At 35.4% G+C, this 20,780-nt stretch overlaps 1 protein-coding gene across 4 annotated transcripts in view; it reads left to right on the forward strand.

Moving 5' to 3' along the window:
* Positions 1–19,426, forward strand: part of LOC144977029 (glycine receptor subunit alpha-2-like) — a 90,973-nt gene extending 71,547 nt beyond the window's left edge. For 3 of the 4 annotated variants that reach the window (XM_078921735.1, XM_078921734.1, XM_078921736.1), the window contains 8 exons: positions 785–867; positions 3,579–3,835; positions 10,345–10,571; positions 12,471–12,553; positions 14,382–14,531; positions 15,039–15,268; positions 16,184–16,360; positions 17,979–19,426. In XM_078921735.1, coding sequence (XP_078777861.1) covers positions 785–867; positions 3,579–3,835; positions 10,345–10,571; positions 12,471–12,553; positions 14,382–14,531; positions 15,039–15,268; positions 16,184–16,360; positions 17,979–18,125 — 1,354 coding nt within the window. In that variant the 3' untranslated portion in view covers positions 18,126–19,426. The remainder of the gene's footprint in view (positions 1–784; positions 868–3,578; positions 3,836–10,344; positions 10,572–12,470; positions 12,554–14,381; positions 14,532–15,038; positions 15,269–16,183; positions 16,361–17,978) is intronic. The other variant, XM_078921737.1, reaches the window with a different exon arrangement.
* The last annotated feature ends 1,354 nt before the right edge of the window (positions 19,427–20,780 follow it).

Consider the following 20,780-nt stretch of genomic DNA (forward strand, 5'->3'; position numbering starts at 1 on the left):
TTATTATTATCTATCTCCTTTTCTACTTTTTTATACAATCAGCTATCTTTCTATTCTATTTATATTAGTATATATATATATATCTATGTCCTCTTCCTTCTCTCTTCTCTCTCTCTCTCTCTCTCTCTCTCTCTCTCTCTCTCTCTCTCCCTCTCCCTTCCTCTTTTCCTTCTTCTCTCTCTCTTCTCTTTTTCTTCTACCCCATAATCTTGTCCGGATCGATTTCCATTCCATCCAGTATTGTTGTCCATCAAACTCAATAGCTATTATCTCGCCACACAACAGACATCGGTCACGTGTGGCCAGCATTTTATAGAATCCATTTATTGTTCTCAAGTTATCAATTTAGGTCCCAAAGTGGTCAATTCAATCATTTCTGAGACCGCTCAGGAAAATAATAACGTCTGCTTGTCATTTAATTCAAAATGATATGATAAAAAATAAATGTGAGCATAATAATAGATCGTATTTCTTTCTATGTGAACATTTATATAGCATATTTCATCGAATTTATCATGCTAAGGGCCTATCTAAATGATGCATTTATTCTCTCAATGGGGCCTATGAGCATTATAGTATAACTATTACTACTAGCACTACTACTACTAGGACTACTACAACTACTACTACTACTACTGCTATTATTACTACTACTACTACTACTACTACTACTACTACTACTACTACTACTACTACTACTACTACTACTCTCACTACTACTGTTGCTACTATTAGTACTAATGATAATAATATTACAATTACATATTTTATTAATCTATTTCAGACAAGAGATTCTGAAGGGTCTCCTCAACAATGGCTCTCACAACTTATATTATGACCATAGCATACCTCCAGATTTTGATGCAGGTAAGAATAGTGGTGGCTGTGATGGTTGTGGCGATGCGAGCGACCGATCGTCACCATGCTTGTCCCCCAGTTATAATATTATAGCCACATACGTGGGGATTTCGCGACGGTTTGCTGTACCCAGATCGTCAAGGGTAAAAATCCTATGCGGTATGCGGTCTAATGGTATGGCACGCACGTTCGGACCAGAAGGTCTAGGGTTCGAGTGGCGCACTGAGCAGGACATAGTTGAGTCATTGGAAAAGATTCTTTACTCACATTATCTCACCGTAATCAGGTGTAAAATGAGTACCTGGTCGTTACAGCGTTGTCTCTTGCGAAAAAAACTGTAATTTCGCCTAACAGGCGTCATTCTCAACCTACATGTTATTGCTGAGTTTTGTGCCTTTACTGTATGTATGTGTGTGTGTGTGTGTTTGTGTGTGTGTGTGTTGTATCTGTGTTGTTTTGTGTTTTTTTTTTAATTTTTTTAATGTTTTTTGGGGCGTACCTATGTGTTTTGGTGTTGTTTCTGATCTCTATTGGATGCTCAAGGAAAAATGAAGTATAGTCAAGCGGAATGGGCATAGTCAATCTTTACAAATAGGCATTCTGCATATCTATTTGTTTTGTTTTATTATTTTATTTCTATGGGGAAGGGATGATGGTTTTTTGTTAAAGTTTTAGTCCTATTTTTCTTGGGGTGGGAATGTTGTGTTGTTTTTTTGTTTGTTTTGTTTTAGTTACTGTTTGTTTTTTGGGGTTGTTTTTTTTTTTTTTTTGTTGATTTTTGTTCGTTTTGTTTTTTGTTTGTTTGTTTTTGTTGTTGTTTTCTTGCTATTGTTTTGTCTTGGTTTTATAGGGTTTTTTGTGTTGAAGTTGTTTGGTTTTGTTTTGTTTGTTGGGTATTGTTTTGGGGTTTTTTATTTTGTTTTTTTGGGGTTTTTTTATTTGGGAGGGGGAGGGGTTGTTTTGTTTTGTTGTTTCTTTTTGTTACTGTTTTTTGTTTGTTTTTTTGTTGGAGGTTTGTTTTTGTTTTGTTGTTTTGTTTGTTTTGTTTTTCGTTTTGCTTTGTTTTTGCTTGTTCTTTCTTGTTGGAGTTGTTATTTCTAGATGTTTCTCATTTAATCGCTTTAACTGAGTCGATCGATTAATATGAAAAAAAAAAGAAAAGTAAAAAAGAGGGTTGTCACATCCAATTGGCCATTTTGTTTCTATGACAACGTAAACACATTGAATAATTCGATCTAGTGTAATGCAATAAGCAGTAAAGTATTTACAGCCGAGACGCACGCCGTCGTAGACACCCATGGGTTTGAAATTCAATATTCGGGGAGGTAGTACGAGTTAATTCCTTCTAATGTTTTGAACAAACAATAACAGTTACGATATATAGTTTGGATTCCAAATATAATACTCTAAAGAATATTAAACAATAAAATTAGCTTTTATATGGAGCAATATCTACTAAATGTGCTCCCAACGCTTTACAGGGGCTACCTAACTTTCAGTAGCATTTAGTATTTAGGAAGAGACATGCATGCTGCCTGTAAGGCGCAAAGATATTTTTTTTCAGTAGAATTAAGGCTGTTACTGGGCATTTGCTCACTTTACAACTGAGTATGGTGAGATAATGTAACGAAGGAGCCTTTACAAAGACTTTGTTTTGCGTTGCCCACAGTGGGATTCGAACCTTCAACCACAAAGAGGCACGTCAAGTATGGACCACTCATTGCTTAGGCATTTTGCATAGGCATGGGACTGTTTGTTTTTAAGGCTTATCCGAAACTGCCCTTTATCATGTTGCCTTTGTTGTTATGAGTATAATCGCACAATTGAATTTGTCGCGGTTGTGTGGTCTTGCAGTATTCGGATCGCAAGGCCCTGGGTTCAAGCCTCGCTCCGCGCATTTTTGAGTCCTTGGAAAAGGCTCTTTACTCACATTCTCTCACCGTACTCAGGTGTAAAATGAGTGCCCGGTCGTCAACAGCGTTGTCTCTGTCGAAAAAAGTGTAATGTCATGTCTCGTTCTCCATGTTACGTGTTGCTGTTGTAAAACACTTTGAGCACGTTTAGTGGATATTGCGCCACATAAAAGCTCAATTTTTTTTTAGTTTTTTTTTTTTTTGTTATGGATCAGTCCATCATGACAATCATGATAAACGAGTTGATTGTTCCCTAAAAAGGCAACGCCTGTCGCCAAAAGAAAGTCAACAACTGAATGTTGTTGATGGCCACGATCAGTCTCGTTTATTTTCATTGCAAAAAGTACTTAAAAGCCGAACCAAATGACCTTCAGTTTGTGAATATTTATTACATTGTCACACGTTTTGACGTCTACAATAACAACGGCATGACATATTATGTCAAATATGTTTTGAACTCACCTGAATCCAAAAAAAAAAAAAAAAATAGGGAACGATGCTCAGAATCTTGAAGGCAGAATATTTTGACTGGTCGGCATGTAATGAGGATAGCTACGATTTTGGGTGAGCAAGTTTTACTTTTAGAGACAGCCTGTGGCTCCATTGCTGTCAACTGAAAATTAGACGATATAATATTACGTTGATACACTATTTTTTTATGTTGCCGTTAAAGATAATGATGATGATGCCAATGTGGATGATGATGATGGTGATGACGACGACGACGATGGTGATGATGATGACGACGACGACGACGACGATGATGATGATGATGATGATGATGATGATACTCCATTTTTTTTTCAGACGTGCCAACCAACATTTCAGTGCAGATCTACGTGCTCAGCTTTGACTCAGTGACGGAAGCTACAATGGTAAATACATTTGCCACCACATCCTACTTGAAATACCAAGAGGACGCTCCCCGATACACCAGCGCGACTGACCAGTTGGTCTCCTTCCCATCCAGCTCCCCAAATGGCTTTTCTCACAAACGAAGAACCCGCCATTTCGGCAGCAAACGCAAGTCCCATGATGACTCAGTCCAAGAACAACAGGCCTTTGTTAGTTTCCCTTCGTAGTTTTGTGGACTGGTGTTTCATAACTTTTCCTCTTTTTAAATGTTCGTTTCCACTTTCTTGACCAAGCGTGTTCTTTTCCTTTCCAGTCTTCATTTCTCATACTATAATATAGATTGATTACCCAACACCTTAATTAACTAAAATATTAACAGTACCCCTGGGTGGTCTTCGACTAACGAATAACTACTTTTACGAATACGGACCGTAATCCTTATGACGTATTACGTATACATCACGTGATCAGTCAATTATGTCCGATCATTGGTTACCCTGATCTTTGGGGGGGGGGGGGGGGTGGGGGTTTTTTTTTTTTTTTTTTTTTTTTTTTTTTTTGGTTTTTTTATGGGTTTTTTTTTTTGGGGGGGTGTTTGTTTTTTGTAGTTTTTTTCTTTGTTTTTTTTTGTTTGTTTGTTTTTTGTTTGTTTGTTTTTTTGTTGTTGTTTTGAGGGGGGAGGGGGGTTTGTGTATTTTTGTTTTTTTATTTATTTTGTTTATTTGTTGTGCGGCTATGTGATCTAGTGATATGACACTCGCCTTCGGATCGAAAGGTCTTGAGTTCGATTCCCGGGCGGCGCATAGTTGAGTCCTTTGAAAAGGCTCTTTATTCACGTTCTCTCACCGTGCTCAGATGTAAATGAGTACCTGGCCGTTAACAGCGTTGTCTCTGTCCGAAAAAATTGTAATATCGCATATAGGCGTCATGTCTCGTCCTACATGTTAAGTGTTGCTGTTGGCAAGTGACCCCTTATAAAGCGTTTCGAGCATGTTTAGTTGATATTATACTATATAAAAGCTCTTTTTTTTTTTAATGTGTGTGTGTGTGTGGGGGGGGGGGGGGGTTTCTAGTGTTTGGTTTACTTTGCTGTAATAATATTGAGGCACGGTCTTAACCTACATGCATATTATATAGTATGCAGATGACGTCACTCAGGCCTTTGTTATGGTTTTTGCCATCCGCGTTTGTGAGTTGTTCTCACTAAACTGTATTAACCAGACTATAAAAGTTCATGGTTACACAGAGTTTGTGTGTTGGTCCGTTATACTTCCGGATGGCAATGTTGTGAACTCCTTGGCCAAGCGCATTCTATCTATTTACAGATTTGATAACTGAACGCAACATATAGGCTTGTTTTTCGTTTGTTGTTGTTGTTTTGTTTTTGTTTTGGTTTTTTTTTTTTTTTTTTTTTTTTTTTGATTTGGTTTGGTTTGGTTCTTTGTTTCTGTTTGTTTAGTTTGTTTTTTGTTTTTTTGTTGTTTTTTTTTTTGTTTGTTTGGGGTTTTTTTGTGGGGTTTTTTTTTTTTGGGGGGGGGGGGTGTTTTGTTTTGTTATTTTTGTTTGTTTTTTGGGGGTTTTTTTGGGGGGGAGGTTTTTTGTTTTTAGTTTTTGTTGTTTTTGGGGATTTTTTGTTGTTTTTATTAATGGGGGGGGGGGGGTTGCATAATTGCAATGGAGAAAATATTGTGTTGGCTTAAGAGCGATTTTTTCCCCTTTCAGTGTTTGTTTCCCATCAAACCTTAAAGATTAATTACCCAAAACATTAAGTAATCTTAACAGTATCACGGTTTGGTCTCCATCCAATAGCACCCACCTTTTAGAACAAAGGCGTAACCAATATTACGTAAACATCACATGACCAGCTATTTATGTCCAATCATCGATGGCCTTATTTTATTTCTTTTTCAGGTTGTTGGGTTTTTTCGTCTTTTTTTTTTTTCGTCTTTTTATTTTCGTGTTTTGTTTACTTTGCAATAATATCATCTAGAGTTAGTCTTTACCTACTTGCAAATGTTTACAGGTTTGTGCGGCTATGTGGTCTAGTGGTATGACACTCAATTTCCGATCGGAAGGTCCCGGGTTCGAGCCTCGCGCTCGGCGCATAGTTGAGTCCTTGGAAAAGTCTCTTTACTCACATTCTCTCACCGTACTCATATGTAAAATGAGTACCTGGCCGTTAACAGCGTTGTCTTTGTCCGAAAAATGGTAATATCGCCTAACAGGCGTCATGTCCCGTCCTACATGTTAAATGTTGCTGTTGACCATGGACCCCTTGTATAGCGCTTTGAGCACATTTAGTGGATATTGCGCTATATAAAGCTCAATTTTTTTTAAAAATTAGGTTTTATAAAAGAATGCAATTAGGGGCTTATTTTAACATTGATGGAGTGGGGAAGGGGGGGGGGGACGTATTAGTTTGAGGGTATGTTTTTCCATTGCATCTTTACAATAGACTTCATTGGCTTATCCATGCGAATGGTTTTACTGATATTATCGTATGTTCTTTTTTCACAGCTATATTGTCATTTTAAAAGCGCACTTTTCCGCCAAATACTTATAGCCTGATATAATTTTTCTCATCTGACAACACGATAAGAGAGGAATGTCGTAGGTTAAAGTCATAATATAAGAAATCCTGTCACCTTCAATAATGAAAGCCGTTTGGTTAGTGCTGAGGATAACCAGAGCATCTGCAATTTTTCTCAGAATTATACTATTTTTATACTTTTTTCCATCCGCCCGAGTTAAGGGTTTGTCTCCTGTCTACAAATAATGGCACATAACTTATTTGGGTCCTTTACATATACGTTTCTTTAAGTGATGTGCACTATTCTCCCTTTAGGTCACCTTAATGCTTTTAGGCTTTCGTTTTTTTTCCTTGGGCAAGATTATTAACCCCCAATTTGCTCACTTGTACAACATTGGTGATTGCTGCTGACATCAGAAATCTTGTTTGATGAATTATCTATATTTCTTTGTGGAATGCTTTTATCGTGGAACGATATTTTATGATATCATGGCGGAAGGGCATTTTTTTAAAAATTAGCAGTGTTTTTTCCTCATCAGCCAAAAGCGCGAAGTCATCGTGTTTTAGCCATAATATAGTCCATTCCAAAATGTATACGTGCGCTCAGAAATTGAGTTGCAATTCTGAAACCGTTTGTTGGTTTGTTTGTTTTTCTTTAATTTGCACGTTATTATGTGCTCGTTGAAGTTGCCATCATAGTTGTTCTTTGACCAATTAACTGCCGTACTCTTGAAAAACACGTATATAAAAATTTGGCCAAAAAACTCGTCCTTCAAATATCGATCGATTTATTACCCTCATCTTGGAAAAAGCTATTAAAGCTGGGACTTCGCGAAGTCCCAGGTACTCTTATATCAGAACGAATCCTTTGTTGTTGTTTGTAAAATTATTTTTTGGTTTTAATGTTAATAGTATTTATTCATTGTTACTTGTATTATCCTTTTGTTTTTGATATGTTTAATCTAAGGACTATTCCTTACTTATTCCTCCAGTTACAATTTCGTGCGTTGTTTTATTTCTTTCAATTCCAACATTATTCAATATTATTGACATATTTTGTATTTATAACAATATCTTTGTTTATAACATTTTTTTTTTGTTTGTCTTTGTTGTTTTGTTTCTTTCCTTTTAATTTGATTTTTTTTCTATTTTTGTTGTTGTTGTTGTTAGTTTTGTTTGGTTTTTGTTTGTTTGTTTGTTTTTTTTTTTGTTTATTTTTGTTTGTTTTGTTGTTGTTTTTTTTTTTTTTTTTGTTTTTTTTCTGCTTTTCTATTATTTATTGGGGATTTTTTGTGCGTGTTTTTTTTTTTTTTTGTTTTTTTTTTTTTGGGGGGGGGGGGGTTCGATATTCTGGATGTGGGGTTGAGGGAGGGGGGGAGGGGTTCTGATTCGGTTTTGTTTTTGTTCTGTTTTTTGTTTGGTAGAGGGTGCGGCGGTTTGGGGTTTTTGTTTTTTTTGTTTTTTTTTATTTTGTTTTTGTTTTGGTTTTTGTTTTGTTTTTTGGGGGGTTGGTTTGTTTGTTTGTTTAGTTTGTTTTTTTTCTTTTTGGATTCCCATTGGAGTATATCATATGTAATCTAAGAGTATGTAGTACCTCCTCTGTTACGTAATCATTTTATTATTATTTAATTTTCTTTTTCATCATCATCACAATAATTATAATAATCGTCATCATCATTGTCATCATCATCATCATCATCATCATCATCATCATCATCATCATCATCATCATCATCATCATCATCATCACTATCACCAACAGCAGCATTATCATGATCATCATCATTATTATTTTTTTTTACCATCATTATTAGTATAATTATTGTCATGCTTATTATATAATATGTCGCTAATGTTAGACACTGGTCTGTTCGACGTTCACACCTTTTCCAATCTCAGACAATTGAAATGACTTTCTTTCCTGAATTTCCATAAACATCAATTTGAATATGTAGCCCATATATCAATTGAATACGTAGCCCATATATCAATCGTAGCCCATATATCAATTTGAATACGTAGCCCATATATCAGTTTGAATATGTAGCCCATATATCAATTTGAATACGTAGCCCATATATCAATTTGAATTTGTAGCCCATATTATATCAATTTTGAATGTGTAGCCCACATCAATTTGAATACGTAGCCCATATATCAGTTTGAATATGTAGCCCATGTATCAATTTGAATACGTAGCCCATATATCAATTTGAATACGTAGCCCATATATCAATTTGAATACGTATCGCATATATCAATTTGAATACGTAGCTCATATATCAATTTGAATACGTAGCCCATAATATATGAATTTGAATACGGAGCCCATATATAAATTTTAATTCATAGCCCATATATCAATTTAATACGTAGCCCATATCAATTTAATACGTAGCCCATATCAATTTGAATATGTAGCCCATATCATATCAATTTTGAATACGTAGCCCATATATCAATTTGAATACGTATCGCATATATCAATTTGAATACGTAGCTCATATATCAATTTGAATACGTAGCCCATAATATATGAATTTGAATACGGAGCCCATATATAAATTTTAATTCATAGCCCATATATCAATTTAATACGTAGCCCATATCAATTTAATACGTAGCCCATATCAATTTGAATACGTAGCCCATAATATATGAATTTGAATACGGAGCCCATATATAAATTTTAATTCATAGCCCATATATCAATTTAATACGTAGCCCATATCAATTTAATACGTAGCCCATATCAATTTGAATACGTAGCCCTTAATCTTTTCTTGTAACCCTCGACACTTTCCAAGTCTTAAGAAAGCTGATTGCGTTGTGACCGACGTGTACTTATTTTTATGTCTGATTACCCAATTTGTATGGTCTCATGGTTGTAATTGAAGTAAACTGATTGAATACATTTTTATCTTTTCATTTTATTTTTTATTTTTCATTTCTTTCCATCTTGTTTCAGGCACAATGTAGTTTACTTTTGCTTCCATTGCCTGGATGTGATATTTCATGTGTGTTGATGTAATCTAAAATGTTGAACATTTATATAGCCGACTTTTACAAACTCCTTGTTTAGCCTTTCCTAGTTCAAATAGATTCAAACCGACGTGCACCCTTTTGCGGGTCTGATAACCCAGATTAGTTATGGGCTAGCTATTATAAAAGGCAATGCATACTCTCAAACCAACGCAAATTAGTCTCTATTACAACAATATTAAATCAAGCCCATGATTGCATTCGGTGATCAGACCTGCAAATATGTACACGTGGATTCAACCCCTTTTCAGGAAGAATATTTGGAACAAATTACTGTTTCAAATAATACAAGTCACGGGCAATATGGTTTGTTTTTGTTGTTTTTTTTTCTTGTTGTTTTTGGGTTGTTTGTTTGTTTGTTGGGGGGGGGGGGGAATTGTTGTTGTTGTGTTTGTTTGTTTTTGGTTGTGTGTTTTATTTTTTAATTTTTTTTTTTTTTTTTTTGGGGGGGGGAGTTCATTATCACTCTCAAAGCAGCAATCACTGCTCAATTCATTGATTCATCAATTTCCAGCTATTCAATCACATCGAGATCCAGTGAGAAATTGTAAGTGTGAAGGGTCGAAATCATGGCCTAATTGTTATGTGTAGAGTCGGTGCAGAGCCTTGCGGTGTCTCTATTTATAACAAAGTCAAACGATGTCTTAATCTTGTACAATTGGAAACAAAAGTGTGGTATCGAAAAAACTGTTTTCAATCTCATTGGAGGTGTAAAACCACTCTTCCGGAGGACTGGATGCATATTTTATGTATTTGATCTTCTGGTTTCAGATTATTATTTCTAGTCTAAATATATGCCTCAATACAGATCATCCATCCTCGCTCTTTTGCGTCCCATAATCCTAAGAATTAGAATCTGCCGGTACATCATCCTATGAAAATAGTTATACCACCTTGTGATTCAATATATAACCTATTGACTATTAGTTTTCCGAAAGACTGGTTAAATTCACACTTCCAATAAGTTTGAAACCGGAAATTGAGAAAATGTGACGTCACAACTTCTCTGCCCTATTGCTTCTTCTCCATTTTTAAAAAATGAATTTATTACAAAATAAAATGGACCGTTCCATCTTTTGTGTGTTACAATAGTTTCATTAGTTCTGTTGAGTTGTTATGTTTCTTTTATTTTTCTCTCTCCCACAGGAATTCTCAGTGAGTATTTTTCTACGACAATATTGGATTGACCCCCGGCTGCAGTGGTCGGACCCCCAAGTCAAGGATAAATTGGAGGTCGACCCCAAAATGATGAACCAAGTATGGGTTCCTGACCTCTTCTTCATAAATGAGAGAGAAGCTGTTACACATGAAGTGACCGTGGCAAACAAGCTCTTACATATCAGTCAGAATGGTACTATTTTGTACAGTATGAGGTAATGGTAATCAGTTGTCTTCTTCTTCTTCTTCTTCTTCTTCTTCTTCTTCTTCTTCTTCTTCTTCTTCTTATTCTTATTCTTCTTCTCCATCGTTTTATTATTTTATTATTATTATTATTATTATTATTTTATTTTATTATTATTATTATTATTATCATTATTATTATTATTTAATCAATATTGTTATTATTATTGGTGTTGTTATTATCGTTGTTATTATAATTATTATTATCATTATTATTATCATTATAATGATCATTATTATTATTGTTATTATTGTTGTTATTATCATTATTATTTATTATTTATTATTATTATTATTATTATTTATTAGAAGTAGTAGTAGTAGTAGTAGTAGTAGTAGTAGTAGTAGTAGTAGTAGTAGTAGTAGTAGTAGTAGTAGTAGTAGTAGTAGTAGTAGAAGTTGTTGTTGTTGTTGTTGTTGTTGTTGTTGTATCACAATAATGGACCAATGCTGAACACCACAAAGCGCACTCCAATCACCGTTTCATGTGTATTTTTAGAGGATTTTATACTTTGTAGTCATAAAAAATTAGGAGGGGGGGGGGGGTCCCGATAGCTCAGTTGGTAGAGTACTCGCTTCACAGGCAAAGGGGCAAGGATTGATCCCGGATGCAGTTTGAATTTTTTTTATGTGAATGGGTAGCTAGGTCTTTTAGATCTGGCGGAAAGTAGTTTGCGATAAACTAATGTCCTACCCAAAAGTTTGCAAGCAATTGCTATTGTCCGTTTCACGCAATAGAAACTGGATTAAACGGTTAAAATTCGCCAGATACATACAACGTGATATCTGACCGATTGCACACAATATTTTTACTTTTTACAATTTTGTATTCTTAACCTTTTCTTAGACGGGACTGTAAGGTGTTATGTTACTGGGGTGGGGGGGGGGGGGGGTACCGAAATCGGTGTCATTTATTGACCTCGAGGAAAGACCCCGTGGACTCGGCCTTCGGCTCTCGGGTCAATATATTCCTGATATCGGTATCAAAATATAAAAGCTTACACGATCTCCTGTCTTATGTTTACTTAAAAATTAAAAGTGACAAATGCAACAGACTGGTACATGGTTTTGAGCTTATATATGTATATATATATATATATATTATATATATATATATATATATATATATATTATATATATATATATATATATATAAGCGCTTTACAAAGGGTCCCTGGCCAACAGCAACAATTAACATTTAGAACAGGACATGATGCCTGTTAAGCGATGTTACATTACATGACCGGAAAGAATAGCGAGCCATTTCCAGTTTCCAGTCGACCTCTTATGAGATGACACTGGGTTAAGTAAGTAATTTTTATGGGGCGTTTTGGTCTAGTGGTAAGACACTTGGCTTGTGGCCTGTAGGTCCCCAGATTCGAATCCCGCTGGATGGCGCAAAGTTGGGTTCATGCCAAAGGCTCTTTGTTCACATTTTCTCACCGTACTGAAGTGAACAATGATTACCTGGTCTGTAACAGTGTTGTCTATAGATAGAACGAAATTGGCGTTACTCAGCTCTTTGTTATTGTAAATTCTATCAATCAGATTATAAAAGTTAAAGGTTACACATAGTTTTGTGTGTTGGTACGTTGTATCCTGCTGACGAATATTATGAGGGTTTTTTTTGGATAGACGCATAGCATCAATATATAGGGATAGGGGGGGGGGAGGGGGGGTTTGTATCAACTCTTCTCAGGAGTCATGTATCGTCTTAATGTTAACCGTTGCTGTTGTTATGAGATCCTCCTGAAGCGCGTTCAGCACGTTGGTGGATGTTGTTCTATAATATATAAGTTGTTGTTTTTGTTGATTCTGTGTTTTTTTTTGTTTTTTTTTTTTTTTTTGTTTTTTGTTTTTTATTATAACAGAATTTCCATGACCCTGAGTTGTGACATGTTCTTGGATCGTTACCCTCACGATGAACAAGTGTGTTCTCTTAGTCTCGGCAGTTGTAAGTATAGACCTGCTTATAATATGCGCTTCGAGGCTTGGCATAAGGCTCTGTACAAATGTTATTATCATTATTATTATCATCATCATCATCGTCGTCGTCGTCGTCGTCGTTATTATTATTATTATTATTATTATTATTATTATTATTATTATTATTATTATTATATTATTATTATTATTATTATTATTATTATTATTATTATTATTATTATTATTATTATTATTATTATTATTATTATTAATATTATTATTATAATATTATTATTATTATTATTATTGTTATTATTATTATTATTATTATTATTATTATTATTATTATTATTATTATTATTATTATTATAGTCCTTAAGAGCCAAAAGGTCCATGAATTAGGAGTTTATCCCGGTTTCTATAGCATGAAACAAACAATAGCAATTATTTGGTATCCTCTAGATAGGACACTAGTCTATTGCAAAGTAATTTTTGCCAGATCTAAAAGACCCAGCTAGCCAATCACTGCTGGGTAGGCAGGTGGGTCAACAACAAAAATCTCGACTGTACCTGGCATCGATCTCGGTCCCTTTTCGTGTGATCCGAGTATTTTACCAATTGAGCTTTACGGGACCACCGTTTTAGATATCTTTTAGGAAATAAATAATTCATTGTGAAGCTCATCGAAATTGGACAATGTGTAACTATTTGCAGGTCTTATAATCCAAATTGTTACGGTTTTATTGCTGTCACTGAACTTTTCTCACTAAAATTAATGCAAAATTGTCCATTAATGTAAAATTGTCCTTTCCAACGGAGGCTGTCCAGTTTGTCACAGGCTCGGTTTGTCACAGGTCCAGTTTTTCACAGGCCCGGTTTGGCAAAGACCCAGTTTGTCACAGGCTTCAGATTAGCGCAAGTAGGCCTTAAATGACTTCTCTATGTCTTCCTTTGTTAGAATGTAAATCTGATGTACAAAATGATGTAAAATTATTTAAGTTTTATGTTGTCCTGCATATAAGAAATTAAGATACCAGATTATTTGTTTTCTATAATATTTTTGAATATCTACATTCATTTCAGCACTTCAATTTACTCTTTCTCATAACTTCCAGTTGCAATGATTATGTTATTCACACAGAGTTGACCGGTATACAAACTTTTTAAAAAACATATTTATGTCTTAATAGAAAACCCATGAATAAGATCGCTTTGTTATTTCATTTAAGTATATGAGTATTGTTGACAGTAATAATTACAGCATGTTAACTCAGTAGTTGTAACTTAAGTTTTTCATTCTCCACCTTCATACTGTTGGTGCAGAGATGATCTCTCTTAAATGTCAATTCAGCTTGTTTCATTTTGTATGCGAATCAAAGCAAATTACTCTGTAAATTTTTAACAATCTTTCGTGAAAGCAATTGAAAAATAAAATGCAATTCATGCAATCAATCAATCAATCATTTATTTACTATTTTTGAGAATGTCAGTATTAGCTTCCATCATGCACAGGGCACAATCGAGGCAGGACCGGCCTGTGACAAACTGGGTCTGTGACAAGCTGGGCCTGTGACAAACAGGGCATCTAACAAACTGGCATGGTTTCCCACTGTGGGCTGTGACAACTGGGCATGTGACAAACTGCAAGCCAATAAATGAGTCCAGTGATCATAATTGCACAATATTATGTGCATATAGTATGATGAATCCATGGAAATGCGCTATAATCGTGTCCACCGTTTTCGATTATTCTTGACAACTTATCTATCCAAGGTTTTCTGTTCCAGACATCTAGTAATCATAATACATAATATTATTATAATATTAATATACATATTATTATTATATTTTTACAGATAGTTTCAGCAAAGACAATGTAGTATTCAATTGGGTGAAGGACCCCGTTATCATGAGACCGGATATGACCTTGCCCCGTTTTAAAGTGCACTTTCAAAAGGTCAAGGAATGTGACTTCTTCTTCACCAAAAACAGCAGTGCTATACTGGGTAATCACATAAACAACAAATACTATTCTATATATTGATGGGTTGTAAAATAATCGTATGAAGAAAAAGACGAAGTCGTGGGTGAGAGAGAGAGAGAGAGAGAGAGAGAGAGAGAGAGAGAGAGAGAGAGAGAGAGAGAGAGAGAGAGAGAGAAAGGATTAGTGTATGTGTTTGTAAGTGTGAAAGCGAAAGAAAGGGAGCGGGAAGGGGGGGGAGAGAAAAGGGAAGAGAGAGAGAGAGAGAGAGAGAGAGAGAGAGGGGGGGAGAGAAGGAACAAGGGGGGGGTGAAAGAGAGCGAGACAAGGGAGAGAGCTGTGAGACGTGACAGTAGAAGATCGACGCCTGACATGAGACGTGTACTGTATTAAATAGAAATCTGTTCATTTGGGGCTTTCGGGGGTTATAAATAAAACCACGTAAAGCGCCTTGAGCATGACGAAAGGTCTGAAATGATATATCTATATAGACTTGTATATCTACGTTAATATTGTTTGTTTCCCATTCCAGGCGACTACTCTTGCATCCAAGCTGACTTCCATCTCCGACGAGAATTCGGTTATTATATCGCCCAAGTGTACGTTCCTTCCGTATTGATTGTCATGCTCTCTTGGGTGTCGTTTTGGATCGATATTGAAGCGACTCCGGCCAGAGTAAGCCTGGGACTTCTCACAGTTCTTACATTGACGACGCAAAGCACAGGCGAAAAGGCAGCCCTGCCTCGAGTGTCTTACATCAAGGTATTAAAAATCCTCGGTCTAAATATTGTTCGTGTAAAGCAGTAAACTGGCTAAGGTTGTAGACTGTAATAAGTATTGAACTATGATAAATACGATTTTTTTTTTTTTTGGGGGGGGGGGGTTGGTTTTTTTTTTTTTTTTTTTTTTTTTTTTTTTTTTTTTTTTTGTTTTGTTTTGTTTTTGTTTTTTTTTTGGGGGGGGGGTTTTGGTTGTTTGATTTTGTTTTTGTTTTTAACAGCAAAATATGTACCGCATTGGCCTCTAACCCTTCTGCTGTCAATAAAAGCAATATTAATGGTAAGGTGCGGTTATGTGGTCTTCTGGTACGACTCTCTTTCGGACTAATAGGTCCAGGTTCGAGTCCTGCTCTGAGCAGCGAAAATGTTTGAGTCATTAGGAAAGGGCTTAGTTTAAATTTAAAGCGTCGTCATTGCACTGGTTTTTGTGAGACTACTCGAAAAAAAAATATTGAGAAGCGGAATCAAGATGCGCGTCGTTTCAGTTAGTCCAGATATGTATAAAGTTAAATTTTCTGGGTATTCTCAGGTTTAAGAAATGTTGTCAAGATGGGGCCATTTTAATGTATCTAGATATATGAAGTAATGATTTTGGGGGCAAAATCAAAACAAGATGTTTTGTGAGTGCAGGACATAATAAGTCCGAATCCTCCCTGAATGACATACAGATTCAAGAGCGTCATTACAGCCCGTACAGTAGAGCACACTGATAACGAACATGCTTGAAACGATTTGATGTAAATTAAGAACGCATATATATTTGCTACATTTTCCATTAATAATGTCCTTTTAAATAAAGAGCCACTGATGTGAGGAACTATTTATTTTTTCTTCCGGGGATAGCCTATTTCTTTTTATCCATGCTCCATTGTAATATATTGTATGCCTTTTCCTTCAGGCAATCGATGTCTGGATGTCAACCTGCATGTTCTTTGTCTTCGCCGCCCTCCTGGAGTTTGCCTACGTCAACGTCAAGAATAGAGTAGAGAAGAGAAGACGTGAGTCGTGTCATCATTGTACTCCTACAAGGGCACACGAAGGGTCAAGAACAAGTCCTCTAGAAAAAGAGGTCAAGGTAAGATATGGATTCCGTTTTCCGTTAATTTTAAAAAGTTATGTCTATATTGAACATCTGTATAAATGTGACCCATCGTCTCAAAACGGTATTATGTCGGGATGAACAAAATGATAGAAATTCAAGTTATTACCAAAAATATGAAACTTGGGGTTAGTTTGTCCTCGTTATGGTGAAAATTAATACAATTTCTGGCACTGCGAAAAACTCGAAAGTCGGATTTCTCCTTATTTCATTTCTAAATTCACTTTTCGGGATCCTATTCATCTCGACATAATTCCGTTTGGAGACGGCGGGTCACAAATATACACTGTTAACCTGTATTCTGTCAATCAATATAAAATACAAGATCTGCGTATAATTTTGGTTCACCAATTTTGGTGAAACATTGTATTAAAACACCGTATTCTCATATCTAAGAATATCTCAGAATACAAAATGGTAAAATTAAATGGAATTTAACACCGTAGATTTTTTGGTTGCGTAAGATATCAATATGATCTCACTTTTTATCTGACTAGAATTTTAATAGGAACAAGGAAGAAAGTATAGATAGTGCGCGCTTGGCTAAGAATCTCACAACATTGCCATCCGGGAAGTATAACGGACGAACACACAAATTTATGTGTAACCTTCACGTTTATAGTCTGGTTAATACAGTTTAGTGAGAATTACTCATTAACGCGGATGGCAAAAAAAAAATAATAAAGACCCGAGTGACGTCAACTTCATTCTGTCTATACGTAGATGTTATATTTTTCCCCCTGGACGCTGCTTTTTCCGGCGTAATAATACCTCGTGCACATAAAAGCAAAGGTCTGAATATCAACAACTGCGACAAGCATCAAGCCCCAGTCTTTCAAAATCAAATGCCCAGGAAATAGTCTTTTATTTTTTTGTTGTTGTTGTTGTTATTATTATTGTTGGCCCAGTTGTGTCTGCAAAAAGGCTTTCTTTTGTACACCTTATAAAATATAAATCTGACCATTGTAAAGTACATGCCTAAAGTTTCTTCTAAAAATTAAACGTAAAAAGTTACATGCAGTCACTTAGCCAAGAGCGGAAAGTTCCGACGGTATTAGTATTATTGCATCCACCTATAATACAATAGATATTATGGTACTATGCACTTTGACAACAGCCCGATTGGCCCTTGGTGAGAACGTCAGAGAAGGATAGAGTAAAATCGAACACCAACTGAAATGGGTTTCAGACAATTATGGAGAATACGAGTCTTTTTTTTGTTTTTTGGCCGGAGTAAGAGTTGTCAGGTTGTTTTATTATTGACTGAAATGATTGTTTTATGGTTTAACTCTAAAGAATTAATTAAAAATACCTGGCACATCAATTTATAAAGGGCACTTCCGATTAGCATCTTCCATTACCTTCTTTTGAACATCTCTTTTAAAATAGCCTAAAGTACAATATTGAATACATCTAACAGCTCCGAGAAAGAACAAAATACTAAATATCCAGCTAATAATCAAAACTTAAACCTTAATAACCACGTAAAATATAATATAACGACGGCTTTGTGTGTTTTATGAGTCCTCAATTTCTAGCAGCTTGGCTTGTATTGTCTTTGACTTGAATCCAGAATACTGATTCTAATTTCCAGGTGCCCGAGGCGATAGTTAGAAATTCAGTCTTAGCCAGGGACCCCGACAACGTACAAAGAGCAAGAAACACAGATAAAATATCCAGAATTGCTTTCCCTGCAGCCTTCGCCATTTTTAACCTTGTCTATTGGATTTATTATAGATAGTAGATAGCCCCCCCCCCCCCAACTCTCTCTCTCTCTCTCTCTCTCTCTCTCTCTCTCTCTCTCTCTCTCTCTCTCTCTCTCAAAGGCCTGCAGCGTGGCAAGCCTTTGGGACTACAAGGAGGATGGGAGGGGGGGGAGGAGGGAGAGAGAGACAGAGACATAGAGAGAGATACTATAAATAAAAGAGTGGAAGAGAATAAATAATGAAGGATGGAGGTGATAAATCGATTGATTGTGTGGGTGGGGTGGGTGAGAGAGAGAGAGGTGCATGTATATATTATGTATGTGTGTGTGTACTACCATTATCAAGCTTGAGGGTGTTGAGAAGGCGACCAACAATATACGCATGTATGTATGAAAAGGAGTGTGTATGTACTGATCAAATGATGAATTTATGAGAAATTGGGAGAATATGTAGGAGTCATCAACAATAAAGAGTGAACGAGAGGAAAGACAGAGTAGGAGTAGGAGAGAAATACATAGTTCAGCGGAATTCGCATAAAGTCAATACAATACTCTTGTGCGGCTATGTGGTCTTGTGGTATGACACTCGCTTTCGGATCGGAAGGTCCTGGGTTCGAGCCTCGCTCGATGCATAGTTGAGTCCTTGGAGAAGGCTCTTTACTCACATTCTCTCACCTTACTCAGGTATAAAATGAGTACCTAGCCGCTAACAACGATGTATGTCAGAAAAATTTGTAATATCGCCTAGCAGACGTCATGTCCCGTCCTACATATTAAATGTTGCTATTGGCCAGTGACCCCTTGTAAAGCGCTTTGAGTACGTTTAGTGGATATTGAGCTATATGAAAGCTCAATTATTTTTTTTAATGTTAATTTCTGCTTAAAGTAAACCCATCTTGTTGATCCGAAATTTTCTGTTCATCTAAGTGTGATCCAATGATAATGGATAAAGTCAACCTTGCTTAAAGTCAACCAATCTTTCTGGTCCGGCGGTGTTGGCTTTATCAGGCTTCCACTGTAAGTGAGGGTGAGAGTGAGAGACAGGGATATAGCTACTGTATTATATAAAGAGAGCCTTATGACAAGAGACTGCTCTAATGACAAGAGACTGCTCAATACGCCGATGCCATCGTATTCTGACAAAAGACCTTTCTTATATTTTGACCAAAAAAACTTTTACTTCAAACATCAATCCATTAAAATCAACTTCGGCATGCCAAAAAAAAAAAACAAAAAAAAAAAAAAGGGGGGGGGGGGTGTGCTTATGTTTTGGTTTTGGTTTTTCCTTTTTTTTTTCTGTTTTTGTTCTAGTATTGTTTAACTGGGTTGTTTAAGTTGAAGGATGTGTTTTTGGGGCGGGGGGGTGGATTTGTTTATGACGGGGGGGGGGGGGGGGGGGGAGGAGTTGTTTCGGGGGTAGGGATAAGGGGGGCAGGTTTCGGCTTAATCTTTTTAATCGATCGGTATTTGAAGTAGAAGATTTCTGTCCAAAATGAATAAAAAGATGTATTGTGAGGCAACTTCATAACGGCGTTTGTTATCTGTGTTTGTAATATGTTATTCGACTAACTCATGGGATTTATTATAATTATCATCATTATTATCGTGTCGTGGGCGGCATTATTATTATTATTATTATTATTATTATCATTATTATTATTATTACTAGTGTTATTATTATTACCATCATCATCATCATTATTATCATGATCATCATATTTTTTATCATGATAAGGTTATAATTCTTGTTGTGAATTTGCTTTATAACTTTTACTTTTATCATGGTCCCCATCGTCATCAGAATTGCCATTAATTTTATTGTTATATGAATAAAATAGAAAATGTAATATTTTGCCATTCGGATCTTCTACTACTACTACTACTTATGATTTGGTTGTGTGCTATAATAATCAGTATTATCAACATCAGCAAAATACTGTTTCATCATTACCATGGTTTATATATGGATAACAATGATGATGATGATGATGATTATTATTATTATTATTGTTATTATTATAATTATTATAATAATAATCATTATCATTATTATTATTATTATTATTATTATTATTATTATCATTATTATTATTATTATTATTATCATCATCATCATAATTATTACAATTACTGTAGCATCATCTTTATCACCATCATATGATATTCATTCTAACCACAACTAGTTTGTACATGATTTGCCTTTTCAAAAATAAAATCCATTCCTTGATGTCAAATAAAAATGAATTAAAACTGACTTTCACCCCTAAATATAATTTTTGCCCCGCATTCTTGTTTTGTAAATTAGGAATTATGGTTAATATTCTCACTAATAGATTATAACGCTCAATGTGATCACACTGATCCATAATTTATTCCCTTAGCTGTTTGCCTTGATTTTGTTTGTTTTTATGGGTTTAACAGCACGTGACAAATTTAGATCATTTCAGCTCCAGTAAAAAAAGAAGAAAATAATTAGTTATAGATTTACAATTAAAAGAAAATTAAGTCAAAGGGGAATGGAACAAAAAGGGATTAGATGTAGATTCCAAGAGATTAATATCATTGTGTAAAGTTTGAGATCATCTAAAAGTCTAATCCAGACACAAGCACAGGAATCCACTAAGAGGGACTCACTGAAATGACAGCATTATATATTCAAAACAACAAATAAAACAATACATAACAGAGAGA

The sequence above is a fragment of the Berghia stephanieae genome, chromosome 7 (genome assembly GCF_034508935.2).
Source record: "Berghia stephanieae isolate SIO BIC M18660-M18661 chromosome 7, UCSD_Bste_1.3, whole genome shotgun sequence".
NCBI classification, from domain to species: Eukaryota; Metazoa; Mollusca; class Gastropoda; order Nudibranchia; family Aeolidiidae; genus Berghia; species Berghia stephanieae.